Source organism: Oncorhynchus keta, chromosome 21, assembly GCF_023373465.1.
Source record: "Oncorhynchus keta strain PuntledgeMale-10-30-2019 chromosome 21, Oket_V2, whole genome shotgun sequence".
NCBI classification, from domain to species: Eukaryota; Metazoa; Chordata; class Actinopteri; order Salmoniformes; family Salmonidae; genus Oncorhynchus; species Oncorhynchus keta.
The window spans coordinates 14,457,487-14,476,242 of NC_068441.1; the positions used below are offsets into that span (position 1 = coordinate 14,457,487).

The 18,756-nt window shown below is 43.9% G+C and overlaps 1 protein-coding gene across 1 annotated transcript in view; it reads left to right on the plus strand.

Annotated features, from left to right (window-relative positions):
• The window catches only part of LOC118399853 (A disintegrin and metalloproteinase with thrombospondin motifs 9-like), a 73,661-nt gene extending 56,427 nt beyond the window's left edge, over nt 1–17,234 (plus strand). The window contains exons 31-40 of the mRNA XM_052473365.1: nt 3,225–3,395; nt 3,531–3,725; nt 3,828–3,957; nt 4,086–4,180; nt 5,815–5,909; nt 6,018–6,151; nt 6,810–6,901; nt 10,286–10,390; nt 12,901–13,009; nt 13,161–17,234. Coding sequence (XP_052329325.1) covers nt 3,225–3,395; nt 3,531–3,725; nt 3,828–3,957; nt 4,086–4,180; nt 5,815–5,909; nt 6,018–6,151; nt 6,810–6,901; nt 10,286–10,390; nt 12,901–12,990 — 1,107 coding nt within the window. The 3' untranslated portion in view covers nt 12,991–13,009; nt 13,161–17,234. The remainder of the gene's footprint in view (nt 1–3,224; nt 3,396–3,530; nt 3,726–3,827; nt 3,958–4,085; nt 4,181–5,814; nt 5,910–6,017; nt 6,152–6,809; nt 6,902–10,285; nt 10,391–12,900; nt 13,010–13,160) is intronic.
• The last annotated feature ends 1,522 nt before the right edge of the window (nt 17,235–18,756 follow it).

An 18,756-nucleotide genomic window follows, 5' to 3' on the forward strand; every position in this document is an offset into this window, starting at 1 on the left:
ACCTGAGCTCAATTTCGAGTCTCATAGCAAAGGGTCTGATACTTATGTAAATAAGGTATTTCTGTTTTTATCAGGATGTAACATTACTTTTAGGTCAAACCAAATTGGTACTGCCTATGAGTAGAATCAGTGCCAAGTAAAGACTTGTAATGACTTGCAACCATAGAGTAAAATACTATATACGTGATCTACCCCTATGCTTGCAACCTCTACCTACTATCTATCCAAGTAGTAGCAGGCTTACCTAATATAGGATAAATATTACAGCAGGTATAGAGGAACTCCATGAGGATTAGCTCCTACATGGAGAAAATGCCCTCCGCTGTTATCCAGCCACATCTGGAACTACTAACAGACAGGCAGGCAGACAGACAGACAGTCAGGCAGACAGGCGGGCAGGCGGGCGGACGGACGGACGGACGGACGGACGGACGGACGGACGGACGGACGGACGGACGGACGGACAGACAGACAGACAGACAGGAGAGACAGATGGACACACACACACACACACACACACACACACACACACACACACACACACACACACACAGAGCCAGTGTGAGAGCCAGGCCGCAAAATAATAAACAAAAACAAATGTCTCTTAACAAGACACTTAATTAAAAAGACAGTAGTCTGTTTACAGCACTGAAGTTCCCTAGTAGTCTTGTTCTCATTAATGATTAACGTCAGTTCATATCTTGCTTGCTGGCTGTGATAGAAATTATTTAATTATGCTAGTTAGCTAGCTTGCAAATTGTTTCAATACATTTTCTAAATGTGAAATTGACTAGCTAGTATCTAGCTAGGCTGAGTCCCAGTGACTTTTTGAGCCCTTTTTTTAAATCCAAAATGGAAATAAATAAAAAACAATCAAGCTTTTTCATACACTAGCTCGCTAGTTAGCAGAAAACACTTTTGCTTCTCAGCATTACCAGCTAGCGAGGTAGCTATCGGACATAGCTGTACTGGCCATTGTTTTAAGCTGCTAACTTTAGCTGGGATTTTAAAAAATGAGGTTGATCTTTCACTCCAAAACAGGTTGACCATTAGATACACATCATCTATGCCTCCCTCTAAACCAACCTACACGAAATGATATGCCAAAACTTTTCAAATGCAAAAAAAGGCAGAGAAAGCAAATGGCAGAGTAACTTAAACACATATAGACAAAATTGCAGGCAAAGAGGGAAGCGTTTCACTGAAAATGTTTGTTTTTTTTGCGTTCATTTACATTTCCTTTGTCTTGCCTTTCAAAAAGATTTCCTTGCAATATTATTAATTTTACACTCAATATTTTTGGGTTCATGTTTTGCTTTCAATATCAGTATTTTTGTTTGCTGTAATAAGAATTTAGTTCTCAAATTCAAAAGGTTTGCTTGACACTAAAGGCACAAAAGTTCATCCATATGACAGCAGTGCCTGTGATAAAAATCAGATGACTCCCTTTCTCTCATATTCCCCCTGCACGATTCAACTCCTTTACAAATACAGTAGGCCCATAGAGCTGAAAACATACTGGATACGAGCTTCAGAGGCACACTGTGTTTCAACTTCTCAAGAAATGTTTTATTGAACTGAGTACCTCAACCCAATCTGATCTCATCAACTCATTTTCTTTAGGTAAGATAGGCCCATGATCGGCAAGTTATCAAACACTGCTTTCAGGCTATGTTGGTTGGGGTTAGTATTTTTATTCAGGAAGCCTTAAATCTAGGTCAACAAGCAGCATGAAATCACTGCACTCAGAGGAGAGTGTAGCCTAATTAGTTGAGAGAGCTCGGCACCCCCTCACGCTGCAAACAGCTGGAGGTAATTATGGCAGTTCACCTCCTGCTGCTGTGGGACGTTTGGCGGGTCAAGTTCAGTCTCGAAAACTCGACCCTAAGCAGTCACTGTTGCCTAGGGTAGGGTTTTCGAGACTAGGTCATGTTGCCTCAGCTAAAGTTCCAGATGCGGGAATTTCTTGTGCCTTTCTAGTCTGTTTAGCTACTGCTATACCTCAATATGCTTCATCCAGATTTAAAAGAATGGTATAGGTAGGGGGCCTACAGCAAGCAATAGCTCAAACATGTGCTCTGACAGCTAGACACGTTCATTTCCGCCATATCCTGTCATTTTTTTTAGGCCTAGTGCTTAAGTGGGCTATGGGTAGGGCCTAGTTTCTGGACCAGCCGATATGACCAGTTAACCTGAGAGCTTGAGGAAAGGGTTTAGAGGAAATCTGTTCTTTATTTTCCTCGCCATATAGTGTAATAACATAGGCTATGCCACTCATTCTAATAACTAGGAGTTGTAATATATCATTATACGAGCTAGGCTATGTTACTCTGTCCTTCTGTCCAGTATAGGTATTTGTAAGTATAGGCTACTTTGAGCTGTTGAAGTATATCATTTTATAATACCACGTTTAGAATGTTTTTACATGAGTCCAAACTCAACAGCCTGCTATGGCAGGCTACTTTCCACTAAGACACACCATGGCTGCTCAGCTCACAACAACAATTCCAGGTATTTTAGTTGTTTGACAGCGTTGGACACATAAGGTAGATGAAGACCAGCTGGAGTGCATTCGTAAGAGCTTAGGTGTTTATGACGCAAGGCAAGGCCTCTCTAAGCCCTTCCAAAAAAGCTTGTAGCTTGGATTACCACCATAACACAGCGTCACAACACTTGAGTTACTACATACATCTAGATGTAGAGAACCAGGGTGACGGCCTGAGACTTCACTCAGCTTCAGTCAGTCCGGACTATAAACACATCACAACTGCTGTTAAGTCCATAGCACACTGCCATCATGTTATTTAGTCAATTCTCACTCTTCCTCCAGCATATTTGTCCAAGACTGTGTCAGATCAGCAAGGTCACATACTGTAAGAAGTCTTGCGGAAAGTCAAAAGGACGTGTTGAAATTGTGCAAATCCTAGTGTTGTAGTATTACCGTTAGTGGTCAGGCTCAGTAATGTTTTCCGCCTCCGATCTCCTGTTCTGATATCCATATTTCATGTAGGTAAGGGTCTTAGAACAAACATAAAATAAATCTGTACATAAATCACCTTGACATTTGGAACCAACTTTTTGCTGGTGCTGAAAAGAAACCCACCCCTTCAGTCTTTTCAACTCTGAGGACTCAGATAAGGGCTATGGGAAGGATCTTGGGGTCGTTTTCGACGACATTAACTTTGATTTTCCCGTTGTTTGTGATGTTCCCACTTCCATTCCAGTGTAGTAAGTCGTGTGGGTCGGGCCACCGGCGTCGAGCGGTGCTCTGTATGGACCAGACAGGGGAGGAGGTCCATGAGATGTTCTGTGTGGATCAGAGAAGGCCAGATGACTCTGAGAGCTGTAATACCCACGTCTGTGAGTTCATCTGGATCACAGGGGATTGGACAGAGGTGAGAGTCAATGAATGGGCCTGTTTCAAAATGCAACCATGTCACTTTAATAATCTTATCTAACATTACCGTCCTATCTGATCGTGCTTGATTGCAGTGTCGTTATCATATCGAATTTTCTCTCTCCTGTGGCAGTGCTCGGCCAGCTGTGGACAGGGATACCACAGACGCCTAGTCTCCTGCAGTGAGGTGCATGCTGGGAATGATAACTATGAGTATGGGCATCAGTCTTTGTCCAACTGCCCTGGGACCCCCCCTGAGAGCTACATGCCGTGTAGCCAAAGCCCCTGTCCTCCAACACACGAGTGGAGAGTTGGAGTCTGGGGACCTGTGAGTGGCATCCAGTCTCTATGTATTATCAGTGTTACAGTATGTTCAGTGCTTTTTTCATCCTGGCAGGCTCCCTTACACCTGCTCTTCTCTCCCCCTCAGTGTTCAGTAAGCTGTGGAGGTGGGGTGATGGAGAGGACAGTGCAGTGTGTGTCTACTGAGGGACAAGGCAGTGACAGTTGTCCCTCAGACACTAAACCAGAAGCCAGAAAAGTCTGCAGCAGCCCTGCGTGTGAGTAGACATACAGTAGCCTCAGCCTCCACAGACTCCATAACTCCTGTTATACTGTATATGTGTGATAAACCTCTATACCATAGCTATATACCTCTCCTAAATATGTCCTTTGTTCTCTCTCTTAGGCCATCTGCCCACTAGCTGCAGTGACGTCCAGAGTCTGTCTGGCGTCCAGCCTGATGGTGAACAGTTTCTCAACGTACAAGGAAAAGCACTCAAAGTAAGACCATGGTATCATCTTTCTTATTAAGTGCACTATGCAACATTTTATAACATTTTATATAGTGATTACTGACTTATTTTGCAAATGGAAATGGTAAATGAATAGAGAGAGTATCTATGCCAATGTCAGTCAATAAAAACCTGTTGGCCAGTGATCATACATGGCTTTACATGTCTGTCTGTCTGTCTGTCTGTCTGTCTGTCTGTCTGTCTGTCTGTCTGTCTGTCTGTCTGGCTGGCTGGCTGGCTGGCTGGCTGGCTGGCTGGCTGGCTGGCTGGTTGTCTCTCTTGCTCTCTGTCTGGCTGTCTGGCTGTCTCGCTCTCTGTCTGGCTATCTGGCTATCTGGCTGTCTCGCTCTCTATCTGGCTGTCTCGCTCTCTTTCTGTCTCTCTCGCTCTCTGTCTGTCTGGCTGTCTCTCTCGCTCTCTGTCTGGCTGTCTGGCTGTCTCTCTCACTCTCTGTCTGGCTGTCTCTCTCGCTCTCTGTCTGGCTGTCTCTCTCGCTCTCTGTCTGGCTGTCTGGCTGTCTCGCTCTCTGTCTGGCTATCTGGCTGTCTCGCTCTCTATCTGTCTGTCTCGCTCTCTATCTGGCTGTCTCGCTCTCTGTCTGGCTGTCTCGCTCTCTGTCTAGCTGTCTCTCTCGCTCTCTGTCTGGCTGTCTGGCTGTCTCTCTCGCTCTCTGTCTGGCTGTCTGGCTGCCTCGCTCTCTATCTGGCTGTCTCGCTCTCTGTCTGGCTGTCTCGCTCTCTGTCTGGCTGTCTCGCTCTCTGTCTGGCTGTCTGGCTCTCTATCTGGCTGTCTGGCTCTCTATCTGTCTGTCTGCCTGTCTGCCTGTCTGTCTGTTTCTCTGTCTGTCTGGCTGGCTGGCTGGCTGGCTGGTTGTCTCTCTTGCTCTCTGTCTGGCTGTCTGGCTGTCTCGCTCTCTGTCTGGCTATCTGGCTATCTGGCTGTCTCGCTCTCTATCTGGCTGTCTCGCTCTCTTTCTGTCTCTCTCGCTCTCTGTCTGTCTGGCTGTCTCTCTCGCTCTCTGTCTGGCTGTCTCTCTCCCTCTCTGTCTGGCTGTCTGGCTGTCTCGCTCTCTGTCTGGCTATCTGGCTGTCTCGCTCTCTATCTGTCTGTCTCGCTCTCTATCTGGCTGTCTCGCTCTCTGTCTGGCTGTCTCGCTCTCTGTCTAGCTGTCTCTCTCGCTCTCTGTCTGGCTGTCTGGCTGTCTCTCTCGCTCTCTGTCTGGCTGTCTGGCTGCCTCGCTCTCTATCTGGCTGTCTCGCTCTCTGTCTGGCTGTCTCGCTCTCTGTCTGGCTGTCTCGCTCTCTGTCTGGCTGTCTCGCTCTCTGTCTGGCTGTCTGGCTCTCTATCTGGCTGTCTGGCTCTCTATCTGGCTGTCTGGCTGTCTGTCTGGCTGTCTCGCTCTCTGTCTGGCTGTCTGGCTGTCTCGCTCTCTGTCTGGTCATCTGTCTGGCTGTCTGGCTGTCTCGCTCTCTGTCTGGCTATCTGTCTGGCTGTCCATTTGAGAACCAGGCTAACCCAGGTCAGGTTTAGAAATAGCGTGTGCCATCCTGAAGAGGTTTTGATTTTAATTTCTGGACTCGTTCCTCACTCCTTCCTCCTTCTCCACCTCCTCTTCCTCCTCAGGTCTACTGTGCAGGAATGCAGACTGACAGGCCGCAGGAGTACCTCACCTTGACGACCGGAGAGGGAGAGAACTACTCTGAAGTCTTTGGCTTCAGGTAAAGCAACCTATGGGGCTGTGGATTACTTCACGTGTCATCATGTGACACTGTCAAAAGTGTGGAGGACACATTTTATATGAACTTGGTTGCCCTTTTTCTCTTCAGACTGATAGACCCCACACAGTGCCCTGCTAACGGGACCAGGAGAGAGGACTGTGAGTGTAGGAGAGACTACACCGCTGCAGGCCTCTCCACCTTCACCAGAGTACGACTGGACCTCAGCAAGATGCACATCATCAGTGAGTGGGCCAGAACCAGTTGCAGAACACATTCAGCAAGGCCACATAGACTAGCCTACCAATTATTCACACACACACACACACACACACACACACACACACACACACACACACACACACACACACACACACACACACACACACACACACACACACACACACACACACACACACACACACACACACACACACACACACACACACGCTACATCAGATTTCATTACACTAACCTGAATGTCAATGCTAACCAGCTAGTGTCAGAGTACCATGCTTGGCTCCCCCAACATGCTTGGAAGTCAGAGCCTCCTCCCCACTCCTCTCTATCCTCACATAGACATTTCATTAAGTCCAAGCAGAGTGGGGTTAATGGGATCAAGATGTCTTTTAGGAGCACACAATTAAAGGGCCTTAGGGGATAAGTAGATGGAATTATACTGATATTGCCATTATGGTGACCCCTAAAAGGAAGCCTGGATTCAGGTTATGTGAAAGTGTACTCATTTTGGAAGATGCATGCTGTTCTTTTGATGTTATATGAGCTGTCGTAGTTATGCTGACCAGTCAAACAGACCGAGCTATGTTCCCGATTCATTTTTCACCAAGCTTCTGTCATGTTTACTAATATGTCCTGCCATTGTTTCTCTCTTTTGTCGTTCAGCCATAGACTGGCAGTTTGCTTTCACACGCGACGGCCACAGAGTTCCCTTTGCCACAGCTGGAGACTGCTACAGCGCTGCCCGGTGTCCACAGGTAAGAACTGCATGGCCAGGGAGCCGCTGGGAGAGAACTAGTGGAGAATAAAAAGGTTTGACTCAAGTCTTCACTAGGGTGTGAGTTCTGAGGTTAGGACTAAGGACTTGGATGGACTTTACTAGTCTTGGTTCATCTTGTTTACCAGCTGCGTCTTCGGTAGTGTGTCTGACCATAGAATTGTGCTGTTGAGTTCAATGTGTGCTTAGTTCCAGCAGAGCCTAATGCTCAAGAGGTTAGTCAGATGCTGAGTGTGGTGATACTGTGAACAGAGAGAGCAGGGGTGTGTTCTGTGAGTGGGGACCGAGCAGAGCAGACACACATGGCCTGAGGACAGAGAGGCCCGTCTGTCTGAGGGGAGATTTGGAAACACTCCCTGCCTGTGCCAGTGTCTGCAGATCAGATCCTGTTAGTCTGTGAGAGGAGACGGCTGATACACACACACACACACACACACACACACACACACACACACACACACACACACACACACACACACACACACACACACACACACACACACACACACACACACACACACACACACACACACACACACACACACACACCAAGCCCTGGCAAACACACATCAAATACACCGTGTCTACAGCTGGCAAACCGACACACCATGTGCTGTCCCTCTACACTCTCTCCCCTCACCACAGATGCTGCATGTGAGACTGTATTAGTCCCATGTCTTTCTGGTGTTGTGCAGCGTCTCCCTCAACTGGGGTCTGCCCTCATATCAGAGACAGGGGAGTGTGTGAGGTACAGGAGCAAATGGAATGGCACCAAGCGCATGGAAACCATGTGTTTGATGTATTTGATACCATTCCACCCATTCCGCTTCAGCCATTACCACGAGCCCGTCCTCCCCAATTCATGTACCACCAACCCCCTGTGGTGTGAGGGAGTGCACCGGTACAAGGCTGTGGAGGGTGTCTGTGTATGTGTGTGCTATCATGCGTGTATGTGTCTATGTGTACACATGTGAGTGCGAGCACAAGCTCCAGCCAGTACATGAAGAAGGGGTTCTACTGTATGTGTATGTGTCACCTTTCCCACAGTCCCATCCAGCTCCCAGTGTGCAGCAGGTACAGTGCCTTCAGAAAGTATGTTGTTGTGTTGCAGCCTGAATATTAAATGGCTTCAATTGAGATGTTGTGTCACTGGCCTAATTACCCTTAATGTTTTGAGACATTTTTGAGACATTTTTGTTCACAAATAAAAAATGATAAGCTGAAATGTCTTGAGTCAATAAGTATTCAACCTCTATGTTATGGCAAGCCTAAATAAGTTCAGGTTTAAAATTAACAAGTCACAAGTTGCATGACTACCTCATCTCCACCCCACACATCTGTTCCTCCATCGAGCAGTGCATTTCAAACACAGATTTAACCACAAAGACCAGGGAGGTTTTCCTAGAAGGGTACCTATTAGTAGATGGGTAAAAAAGAAAAAAACTAGACATTGAATATCCCTTTGAGCATGGTGAACTTATGCATTACAATTTGGATGGTGTATCAATACACCCAGTCACTACAAAGATACAGTCGTCCTTCCGAACTCAGTTGCCGGACAGGAAGGAAACCTCTCAGGGAATTCACCATGAGGCCAATGGTGACTTTAAAACATTTACAGAGGTTAATGGCTGCGATAGGAGAAAACTGAGGATGGATCAACAACGTTGTTATTCCACAATACTAACCTAATTGACAGTGTTTGCAATAAGCCACTAAAGTAAAACTACAAATGTGTGGCAAAGAAATGATGTTTATGTCCTGAATACAAACCATTATGTTTGGGGCAAATACAACACATCACCAGAGTACCAGTCTTCATATCTTCCAGCATGGTGGTGGCTGCGTCATGTTATGGGTATGCTTGTCATCAGCAAGGACTATGGAGTTTTTTTTAGGGTAAAAACAAATTGTATACAGCTAAGCACAGGCAAAATCCTAGAGGAAAACCTGGTTCAGTCTGCTTTCCAACAGACGCTGGGTGACTAATTCACCTTTCAGCAGGACAATAACCCAAAACCCAAGGCCAAATCTACACTGAAGTTACTTACCAAGAAGACATTGAATGTTGCTGAGTGGTCGAGTTACTGTTTTGACTTAGGTGTGCAAATCTCATAGAGAGTCAACCAGAAAGACTCACAGCTGTAAACCCTGCCAAATGTGATTTTAACATGTATTGACTCAGGGGTGTGAATACTAATGTAAATGAGATATTTCTCTATTGTCTTCTCAACAAATTTGCAAAAATCTCCAATTGTTTTACATTCACTTTGTCATTATGGGGTATAGTGTGTTGATGATTGAGAAACAAAACATATTTTATGAATTTTGAATTCAGGCTGTAACACAACAAAATATGTAATAAGTGAAGGGGTATGAATACTTTCTGATGACATGTATGATTTGTCTCCATGTTGTCGCAGACTGCAGTCCTACATCCTTTAAAGACACCGGTTCACCTGCTTTCCCCTCACTTTTCCTCCCCTCTTCCGACTCATTTCAGGAGACGTGTTTCCAATGACCCAAAAAGACCCCAATGTATTTATTTAACCTTTATTTAACCAGGAAGGGCTCATTGAGATTTTAAAATCTCTTTTTCAAGAGCGTCCTGGCCAAGATAGGCAGCACCAAGTCAAAACAAAAAAATGACAATGAAAGCTATTTGCCAAAACATGTTGGTTTTGCTAAGTTAATAAAGAAACATTCTATTGTTTGCCAAGAGTTAGTGAACATGTTTTTCATTTCCATCAACACAACACACCACTTATCCACACATTTAAATTAGCCATACACTACGCCAGGCTTTCCCAAACCTGGTCCTGGGGCCCCCCCTGGGGGAACTTTTGGGGTTTTAACCCTAGCACTACACAGCTGATTCAAATAACCAACTAATCACCAAGCTTTGATCATTTGAATAAGTTGTGTAGTGTTGTGTAGGGCAAAAAACAAAATGTGCACCCCTTGGGAACCCGAGGATTGAGTTATGGAAAACACTGCACTACACCGTGCTCTGTGAACTTGACAAATACGTATTTATGCTTCCATACTAGAGTTTCAAGAGACACTCAACTGTAGATGCTTACCTCTGGCTGAATGATCTACCCCGCTCTGTTTATAGCTGTTGGTACCGTAAAGTGTCTGGTATTTGTCCATGGGTTTTGTTTGGCTTATATCAGCTGGGCTTTGATGAAACGTAAATGTAGCTGCTGCATGTTAGTGAACTGCTCTCTACTGCTTTCTGTGGTTGGCGTATTGGGGGGGGGGTAGGCTGATATCTCTCCCTCCAACCTCTCTCTCTCACTCTCTCTCTTCATTTTCTCTTTCTCTTCTTCCCTCCCTCCTCCCAACTTCTATGTTTCCTCAGGGTCGATTCAGCATCAACCTCTCAGGGACAGGCTTCCAGCTCGCTGAGGAAACCAAGTGGATCTCCCAAGGAAACTATGCAGTTGCTGATATACACAAATCCCAGGTAAATATATGATGCACATTCACACAGCATCATGGGCGGAGTGATTTAGATTAGCATCTTATATTCACAGACAACATCATTCTCCACTTTCCCTCCTTCCTTCTTTTCTTCTCTCCCTCCCTCCCCCACCCTACCTCTCTCCCCCTCCCCCCCACCCTACCTTTCTCCATCCTTCCCTCCCTCCTTTCCTTTTGGCTTCAGGGGGGCCTCTGCTCTGGGCATTGGCCCAAGTGGACTCTGTATCCCAGACTCCCCTGGTGCCTTAATGCTGTTTTTCGACTGTAACAGTGCAGGGATCATCAACTAGATTCAGCATCGGGATGATTTTCCATAGCTAATTCTAACAGTGAGGACTTGTGAATAGCATTATCAAAACAGTTGCTTGGTGAGAAGGTGTTAAAGTTCACAGTTGGCCACTGTTATTTAAATGGAAAAGGAAAGTACCAGAGGCCTGGCTTTGGCCCCAAGTGAGAGCAGGTCCACTGGAACCATGGCCCAATGAGACAAAGGGGCTGGCCTGCGTAGATGGAAAGAGAAAAGTCTGAGCCTTTTGGGTAAACCGCTGAGGGAAATCATATAAAGGAAATGTGCTGTTATGTGACTGGTGAGAGAGGAGCCTTATTGGGCAGCTGCCGAGGGAAGTGGGCCCTCCTGGTTTTGTAATGGAGATCAGGCTGAAGACCGCTATTGGCAGCGAGAAAAAGGTTGAATCTGTCTCAAAGCCAGTGGAGCTTTGGACACTCAAGGTTAGCTGAACACTGGTTGTTTTAAGTCAAGTGTGCTGGAGGGCACTCAAGATGAGAGTTGCCAAACTTCAGAGGAAATGCCGCTCCTATTCATTCCGTGGGATAGATTTCTGAGGAAATGTTTTACCTGTGTATTTCTCAACCTTTCTAAGCTGAGTGTTCTGCATCTGTGCTTAGCTAATGATATTTTATTACTGTGTTTTTCTATGTAATTCATTAAGAGGCCCCATTTTTTTCCCTCCCACCTTTATTTAACCAGGTAGGCCAGTTGGGAACAAGTTCTCATTTACAACATTTTACATGTTTGCGTAAAACCTTTACAATGTAGTCACAGAGAACCGAAAACAAAAGACCAAACCCTGAAATCACATTCAACTGAGTGTGCATGATAAATGAGTGGATACATTGTTATTTGTGTTACTGTCACTAAACCATGTGGTATCCTGTTTACAGGTTTGTCGCTTTGGTTCTATTTTCACAAGTATGTGGTGAATTTTCAAAACTCTTAGTGCAGAACTCAAACTGGTAGCACTTGTTACGCAGCCAGTCTTACATTCAAAACCTTTCATTGTGCGTTCATTTTGTTTGCAGACATCTCTCACCACACAACCATTGATCTAAAATACAAGTTCATTGTGAAATATAATGAGTACATTGGTTTAATCACCAAAACACCACATAATGATATCTTCTCAATTTGGTTATTTTCAACAACCAGTTTAAAGTCAAATAACAAAAAATGCTAGAAACATGTTTCAAAATTGTCCTTTGAATGTAGTATGCTACAGTGCTGTACATTATGCAATACACTTGCACTACCCATAAACATATAAAAAAAACATCACATTTTCATCATTTGTGTGATCAAAGTTGTGATCATTGAAGACTTATTTCACAATATAATTAAATGAAATAAATGAAAGAAACAATGTTTAGCATCAAGCCTGTCTGGAGCATTTTTTATTTTACCTTTATTTTACTAGGCAAGTCAGTTAAGAACAAATTCTTATTTTCAATGACGGCCTAGGAACAGTGGGTTAACTGCCTGTTCAGGGGCAGAACGACAGATTTGTACCTTGTCAGCTCGGGGGTTTGAACTTGCAACCTTCCGGTTACGAGTCAAACGCTCTAACCACTAGGTTACCCTGCCGTTGGGTGTTCGATTCCCACTGGGGTCACATACCAAATGTGTGGACTTTTGTGTCTGGTTAAAAACGTCGATACTCTATTGGCCATTGCCATTTTAATAAAGCAGTGTGAGCTGAGTAGTTCTCAAAATCTGTAGTAGACCAACCGGTTTACATGTGACATCTACAGGTTTATCAAATGGCTAAGTGATTATCAAATAAGAGCAGTCAGATTAAGTAATAGTACAATTATTTTTAAAGAGAAGAGAATCATATCAAAAGTAACGTGAGCGTTGCATTGCGAAAGGCAATTGCATTATATGAGCATGTATTGCAATGTGAAACGCATTTCTATATGAAACACTGACACTGTAAGTAAGCGTTTCACTGTAAGGTCTACTACACCTGTTGTATTTGGCGCGTGACAAATGTGACAAATAACATTTGATTTGATTTGTCTGTTGCACTTAGTTGTTTCAAAACGTGCTTAAAGTTTTGAAACAACTGCCCTTTTGATGATCTGTTTTGAATTTTGTACTAAGAATTGTGAAAATGTACCACATACTTTGCACCAAAGCGATAAATAAAAAACAACTGCATTATAGCAGAGTAAATATTGTTCCTCATTTGTCCACAGGATGGCAGCAGAGTAACAGGAATGTGTGGGGGTTACTGTGGGAAATGCACTCCGTCCTCCGGCTCTTACCTGCTCATCACAGTGGCCTAAATCTACAGTGTTTAACCAGGTGTGTAATAATAACTATTCTTTAGAAATATATCGTGTTTTATAGCTTCAGTCTGTTATTATGTGTACCACCATTCCCCTCCTCATCGTAAACATGTGTTTGTATAGTATAGTAAAGTATGTGGTTTTGGCATCCCTTTCTCTCTTCATAGATCTCTTCAAGCCAAGATGTCCAACCTCTCAGTGGTGCTACACTAATGAGGATTCCATCCTCCAAACGACCTCTATTCCCTCCAATGTGTAAATATGTCAATAGAACAGGTGTAAGTACTGTACATAACATGGTAAATGACTTATTTATTATACTATATACTCAACATTTATTTTTGTATTGTAAGATAATTTAAGGATTGTGTTTTCTTTCTTACAACAAACACCATGGACATCTATTCGCATTGCATTAACTAGAACATAAAAATGTGCCTTAGAAATATTTAACATAATCAGTCCAGAGTAGTTGCTTGTGTTTCTTGCGTTGTTGTGGCAGTGTTGCAGCCTGGCTCTTCTATGCCTTCAGATGCAGAAGGAGACGTTTTGCTTCACGTTTGTGTGTACGGACGTGGGCACTTTGTATGTACTTATTTTTTTACACTCGAGGCTGCATCCTTCAGCCTGTTTATTCTTATGCCGTATGGTGTCACTATCCAACCTTGTTCAGTGCCTGAGTGTTTTCCAACCAGTGTAGTAAGTGCTACTGTATGTTCCTACCTGGGTCTTAGAGTGAAGGCTGTTTAGGCTGGTCTAATTACCTGGTCTACACAGTCGCCAGCGGTGATCAGTGGGCTGGTGCATTAGTCAGGTGTGGTACAGAGACAGAGACGGCACAGTGAACCGTAGCGCAGTGTGCTGTAAAGGTCGATCTGGGACAGCCAGGGGGAATGCTGGTGCTGTCGAGGCTAGCACAGGCAGCTGCTGCAGAGGCAGACCCAGCCAGGTGTTACTACCACAGAGGAACAACCCTGAGATGGGCCATATGCAGAGAGGAATGGGAATGAGTGCCCTAAAGAGATAGCCATCCTTGTAAAGTTGAGGAGTTCAAGAATTCAGTAGCAGAGAGAGAGAGGGGAGGGGAGAGAGAGACAGAGACACAGACAGACAGAGAGGCAGAGAGACAGACAGACAGACAGACAGACAGACAGACAGACAGACAGACAGACAGACAGACAGACAGACAGACAGACAGACAGACAGACAGACAGACAGACAGGCAGACAGGCAGACAGACAGAGAACCCCTGCCTTGGTGGGACATACTTGAATATTTTTGCTGAATGAGAAAAGTGAATGACATGAAAGTTGTGATGCAGAACCTTGACATTTCATACTTATCTGTGGAAGTACAAGGTGTCACCTACCCAGAGGGAGTGTGTCAGGGGAATAGACAGTGGAGTGCCCCGGGGGGCTTTAAGGTCAGAGCAGAGACACAGCTAGAGGAGGAGAGGGAGGAAAGGCTTGCAGGCTGATAGATCCAGAGAGATGTGCTTCAAAGCATCAGAAAGACTCACCTTTTGTTTGTTCTGGGTCTCTCAGGTGTTGTGACAGGGAATAGCCGTTATTCCTTAGTTTTGAGAAAGAGGCCGTATTCCCATGGCTATAACTACATGAATCAAGCAGAGTTTACCTCAGGCCTATAACAACACCAGTCCTCCATAGAGATTGGTTGATGTCTTAAAGGTCTAGGTGTCCAAATGCTGCCTCTAAGAACTGCTTACTGTACCTCCACTCAAACAACTTAGCTTTTTTTCTCAGCCTTTATCTTATTTCCTTTCAACAGTCAGTCCATTTGTTTTGCTGTGTGATGTAAGTGTTTTGACAATATCAGGGTACTTTCTGTTTGAATGTGTGTTTTCTTTATAACTTATATACTGTTTGCAACCAATGCCCTTAATTAGATGTTTTTTTTATAAGACTTTTATAGAAAGTGAATGACAAATAATAATAACTATAATAATTTGTATGATTCTTTTGACATGATAAGATACTTATCCCAAAATGAATAATGTAAGTGGCTGTGATGTCATAAGGAAGTTTAGTATATCACCTTACTGTACACATGTGAGGTTATTCTCGTGTGTATTTATTTGTTTGACAGGGTTTGGCGGGGTGGATGGACATTGGTACCTGAGATAGTTTCAGAGGACAAAGCCATATTTGCTACATTTGCCTTTTTTTTAAATAAATGAAGCCTTGAGAATATCAGCAGGACATTTTCATGACGCTGTAACTCTTACTTTGTCATGGTTCCGTCCAACCTTTCGCTAAAAGGGAATTCCACACCATTGTAACCGATAGCCATTCTGAATTTATCCTTGGAATCATATTAGTTTAGATTTAATTAAGTAAAAAATGTTCAATGTTAACGTTAAATGTTTTATTGTCCAAATAATATCCTCCAGTGAAAAGGGATTGAAACTTTAGTCTGATTGTGAATATCTGATGATCCAGATTGTATATGTATTCTCAGGTGTTAAAATTAAGGGATTATTTGAACATTATATTATGTCTTATATTTATGTAACAATTTATAAACTCAGCAAAAAAAGAAACATCCTCTCACTGTCAACTGCATTTATTTTCAGCAAATGTGTAAATATTTGTATGAACATAAGATTGAACAGCTGAGACATAAACTGAACAAGTTCCACAGACATGTGACTAACAGAAATGAAATGTGTCACTGAACAAAGGGTGGTCAAAATCAAAAGTAACAATCAGTATCTGGTGTGGCCACCAGCTGCATTAGGTACTGCAGTGCATCTCCTCCTCATGGACTGCACCAGATTTGTCCGTTCCTGCTGTGAGATGTTACCCCACACTTCCACCAAGGCACCTGCAGGTTCCCGAACATTTCTGGGGGGAATGGCCCTAGCCCTCACCCTCCGATCCAACAGGTCCCAAACGTGCTCAATGGGATTGAGATCCGGGCTCCTCGCTGGCCATGTCAGAACACTGACATTCCTGTCTTGCAGGAAATCACACACAGAACGAGCAGTCTGGCTAGTGGCATTATCATGCTGGAGGGTCATGTCAGGATGAGCCTGCAGGAAGGGTACCACATGAGGGAGGAGGATGTCTTCCCTGTAACTCACAGCGTTGAGATTGTCTTCAATGACAACAAGCTCAGTCCGATGATGCTGTGACACACCGCCCCAGACCATGACGGACCCTCCACCTCCAAATTGATTCCAAGTGTAGGCCTCGGTGTAACACTCATTCTGTCAATGATAAACGGGAATCTGACCATCACCTCTGGTGAGACAAAACTGCGACTCGTCAGTGAACAGCACTTTTTGCCAGTCCTGTCTGGTCCAGCGATGGTGGGTTTGTACCCGTAGGCAACGTTGTTGCCGGTGGTGTCTGGTGATGACCTGCCTTACAACAGGCCTACAAGCCCTCAGTCCAGCCTCTCTCAGCCTATGGAGGACAGCCTGAGCACTGATGGAGGGATTGTGCGTTCCTGGTGTAACTCGGGCAGTTGTTGCCATCCTGAACCTGACCCGCACGTGTGATGTTCGGATGTAACGATCCTGTGCAGGTGTTGTTACACGTGGTCTGCCACTGCGAGGACGATCAGCTGTCCGTCCTGTCTCCTTGTAGCGCTGTCTTAGGAGTCTCACAATATGGACATTGCAATTTATTGCCCTGGCCACATCTGCAGTCCTCATGCCTCCTTGCAGCATGCCTAAGGCACATTCACGCAGATGAGCAGGGACCCTGGGCATCTTTCTTTTGGTGTTTTTCGTAGTCAGTAGAAAGGCCTCTTCAGTGTCCTAAGTTTTTATAAGTGTGACCTTAATTGACTACCGTAAGCTGTTAGTGTCTTAATGACCGTTCCACAGGTGCATGTTCATTAATTGTTTATGGTTCATTGAACAAGCATGGGAAACAGTGTTTAAACCCTTTACAAAGAAGATCTGTGAAATGATTTGTATTTTTACGAATGATCTTTGAAGGACAGGGTCCTGCGAAGGGATGTTTCTTTTTTTGCTGAGTTTATATATACTGTATCTTATTCCACATTTCCATCATTGTTGACCTTTTGATAAATCTATGTATTTTTCCATTGTTTTTCTACTTTTAAATGATCTTAACAAGTATTATAATAAGAAATCATACATGCTTTTGTTCAATATGCAAGTGCTTATTGTACCTTTGAATCATAAATGATTATGAATTATAATGCAAATTGTGACCTAAATAAAACATACCTCTTTATTACAAATCATACCACTTTGTATGCTCCAGGCAAGCCATTTCTCCCAGCAAATGTTTGGATTTATATGTCATGTCTGCGTAATATCTCACGTAGTTTAATTCCACGACATGAAATGTATGATTCATGTATGAGATGAGATAAGGGAAGGATCAGAGGAAATAAAGTCACTGACACAGCTCATCCATTCCTATGGGCACATATATTATGCTAATACATTGTTTTCCTACACAAACCTGACCTTGATGTAACAAGCTATGATGCCTATTATGCTCCAATCAATGAAAGGATATGCCTCTGCCATTAGGCTCACATTGCTTTCCGTAATTGTCACTTTGTAATTATTGCACTTTCCCCAGCATACTATAAAGAACTGGTTTATTCTGTGCATATGTGGATCTGACTCTGACGCCCCCATTCTTTATTGTTTAACTGCCTGTGTTTGGTTTGTTTATGAGAGTCTCAGCAATTACTGGTTGGTAGGTTTCTCTAAAATGTGCAGTACTGTGACCATGGTCTAGTCCAGCCTGTACTGTTGACTTCCTGTCATGGGAATACAAAGCCAATGTTATGACTGTGGGGCGCCATGAATATGCATTCAAGTAAGTAGTGTGCTGAGGCGCCAGCTAGTTTGTACAAGTCCTTTAATCTATGTTACATTTTTGTGCCAACTCTCAGGTGTATTGTAGGGAGCGAGCGGAATTATTTTAGCAATGACTGTTAGTTGCCAATAGATCCAGGGGGCTCTGTTAAACTCAAGAATGTTTCTTTTAGTAGCATAAGTGAGGAGCGTGTAACGATCGTTGTCCTCCTCGGATGAGGAATAGGATCAGACCAAAACGCAGCGTGGTAAGTGCCCATGTTAATTTGAATAAATAAACTGAACACTGCAATAACCAAAAAAATAACAACAAAGAGAGAGAGAGTGAACGAAACTAAACAGTTCTGTAAGGTGAAGACACACAAAGCAGAAAACAACTACCCACAACCCATTGTGGGAAAACAGGCTGCCTATGTGTGGTTCTCAGTCAGAGACCACGATTGGGAACCATACCAGGCCAAACACCTAGAAATATAACACACAGAACAAAACATAAAATGCCCACCCCAACTCACGACCTGACCAAACTAAAATAGAGACATAAATAAGGAACTAAGGTCAGGACGTGACAGAGCGAGAGAGACAAAGAGAGAGAAAGTGGGAGAGCGCTATCATTCTACCAAGCGGAAGGATCTGACAGAGCCAAGCCAGAATACCTTGTGTTTTAAAAGTGCTGTTCCTGGAAATTACATGACAGATTTTTATGCTCACAGGGAAATTATATTGGTAAGTACAGTAGTTACACTGTGTACCCTCAATGTAATAAGGTTGATCTTGCCCCTCAAAACAATTATAACAAAATGAAGCCAGTTGTATTCGTGTCCAGACAGTTTGTGTTGTACCCATATAGTAGGTACGCTGGGGATCTAACATACAAGGACAGTTCAATTACCATGTTAGCATTTTATCTTTACAAAACCAATGGTGTTTGGCAG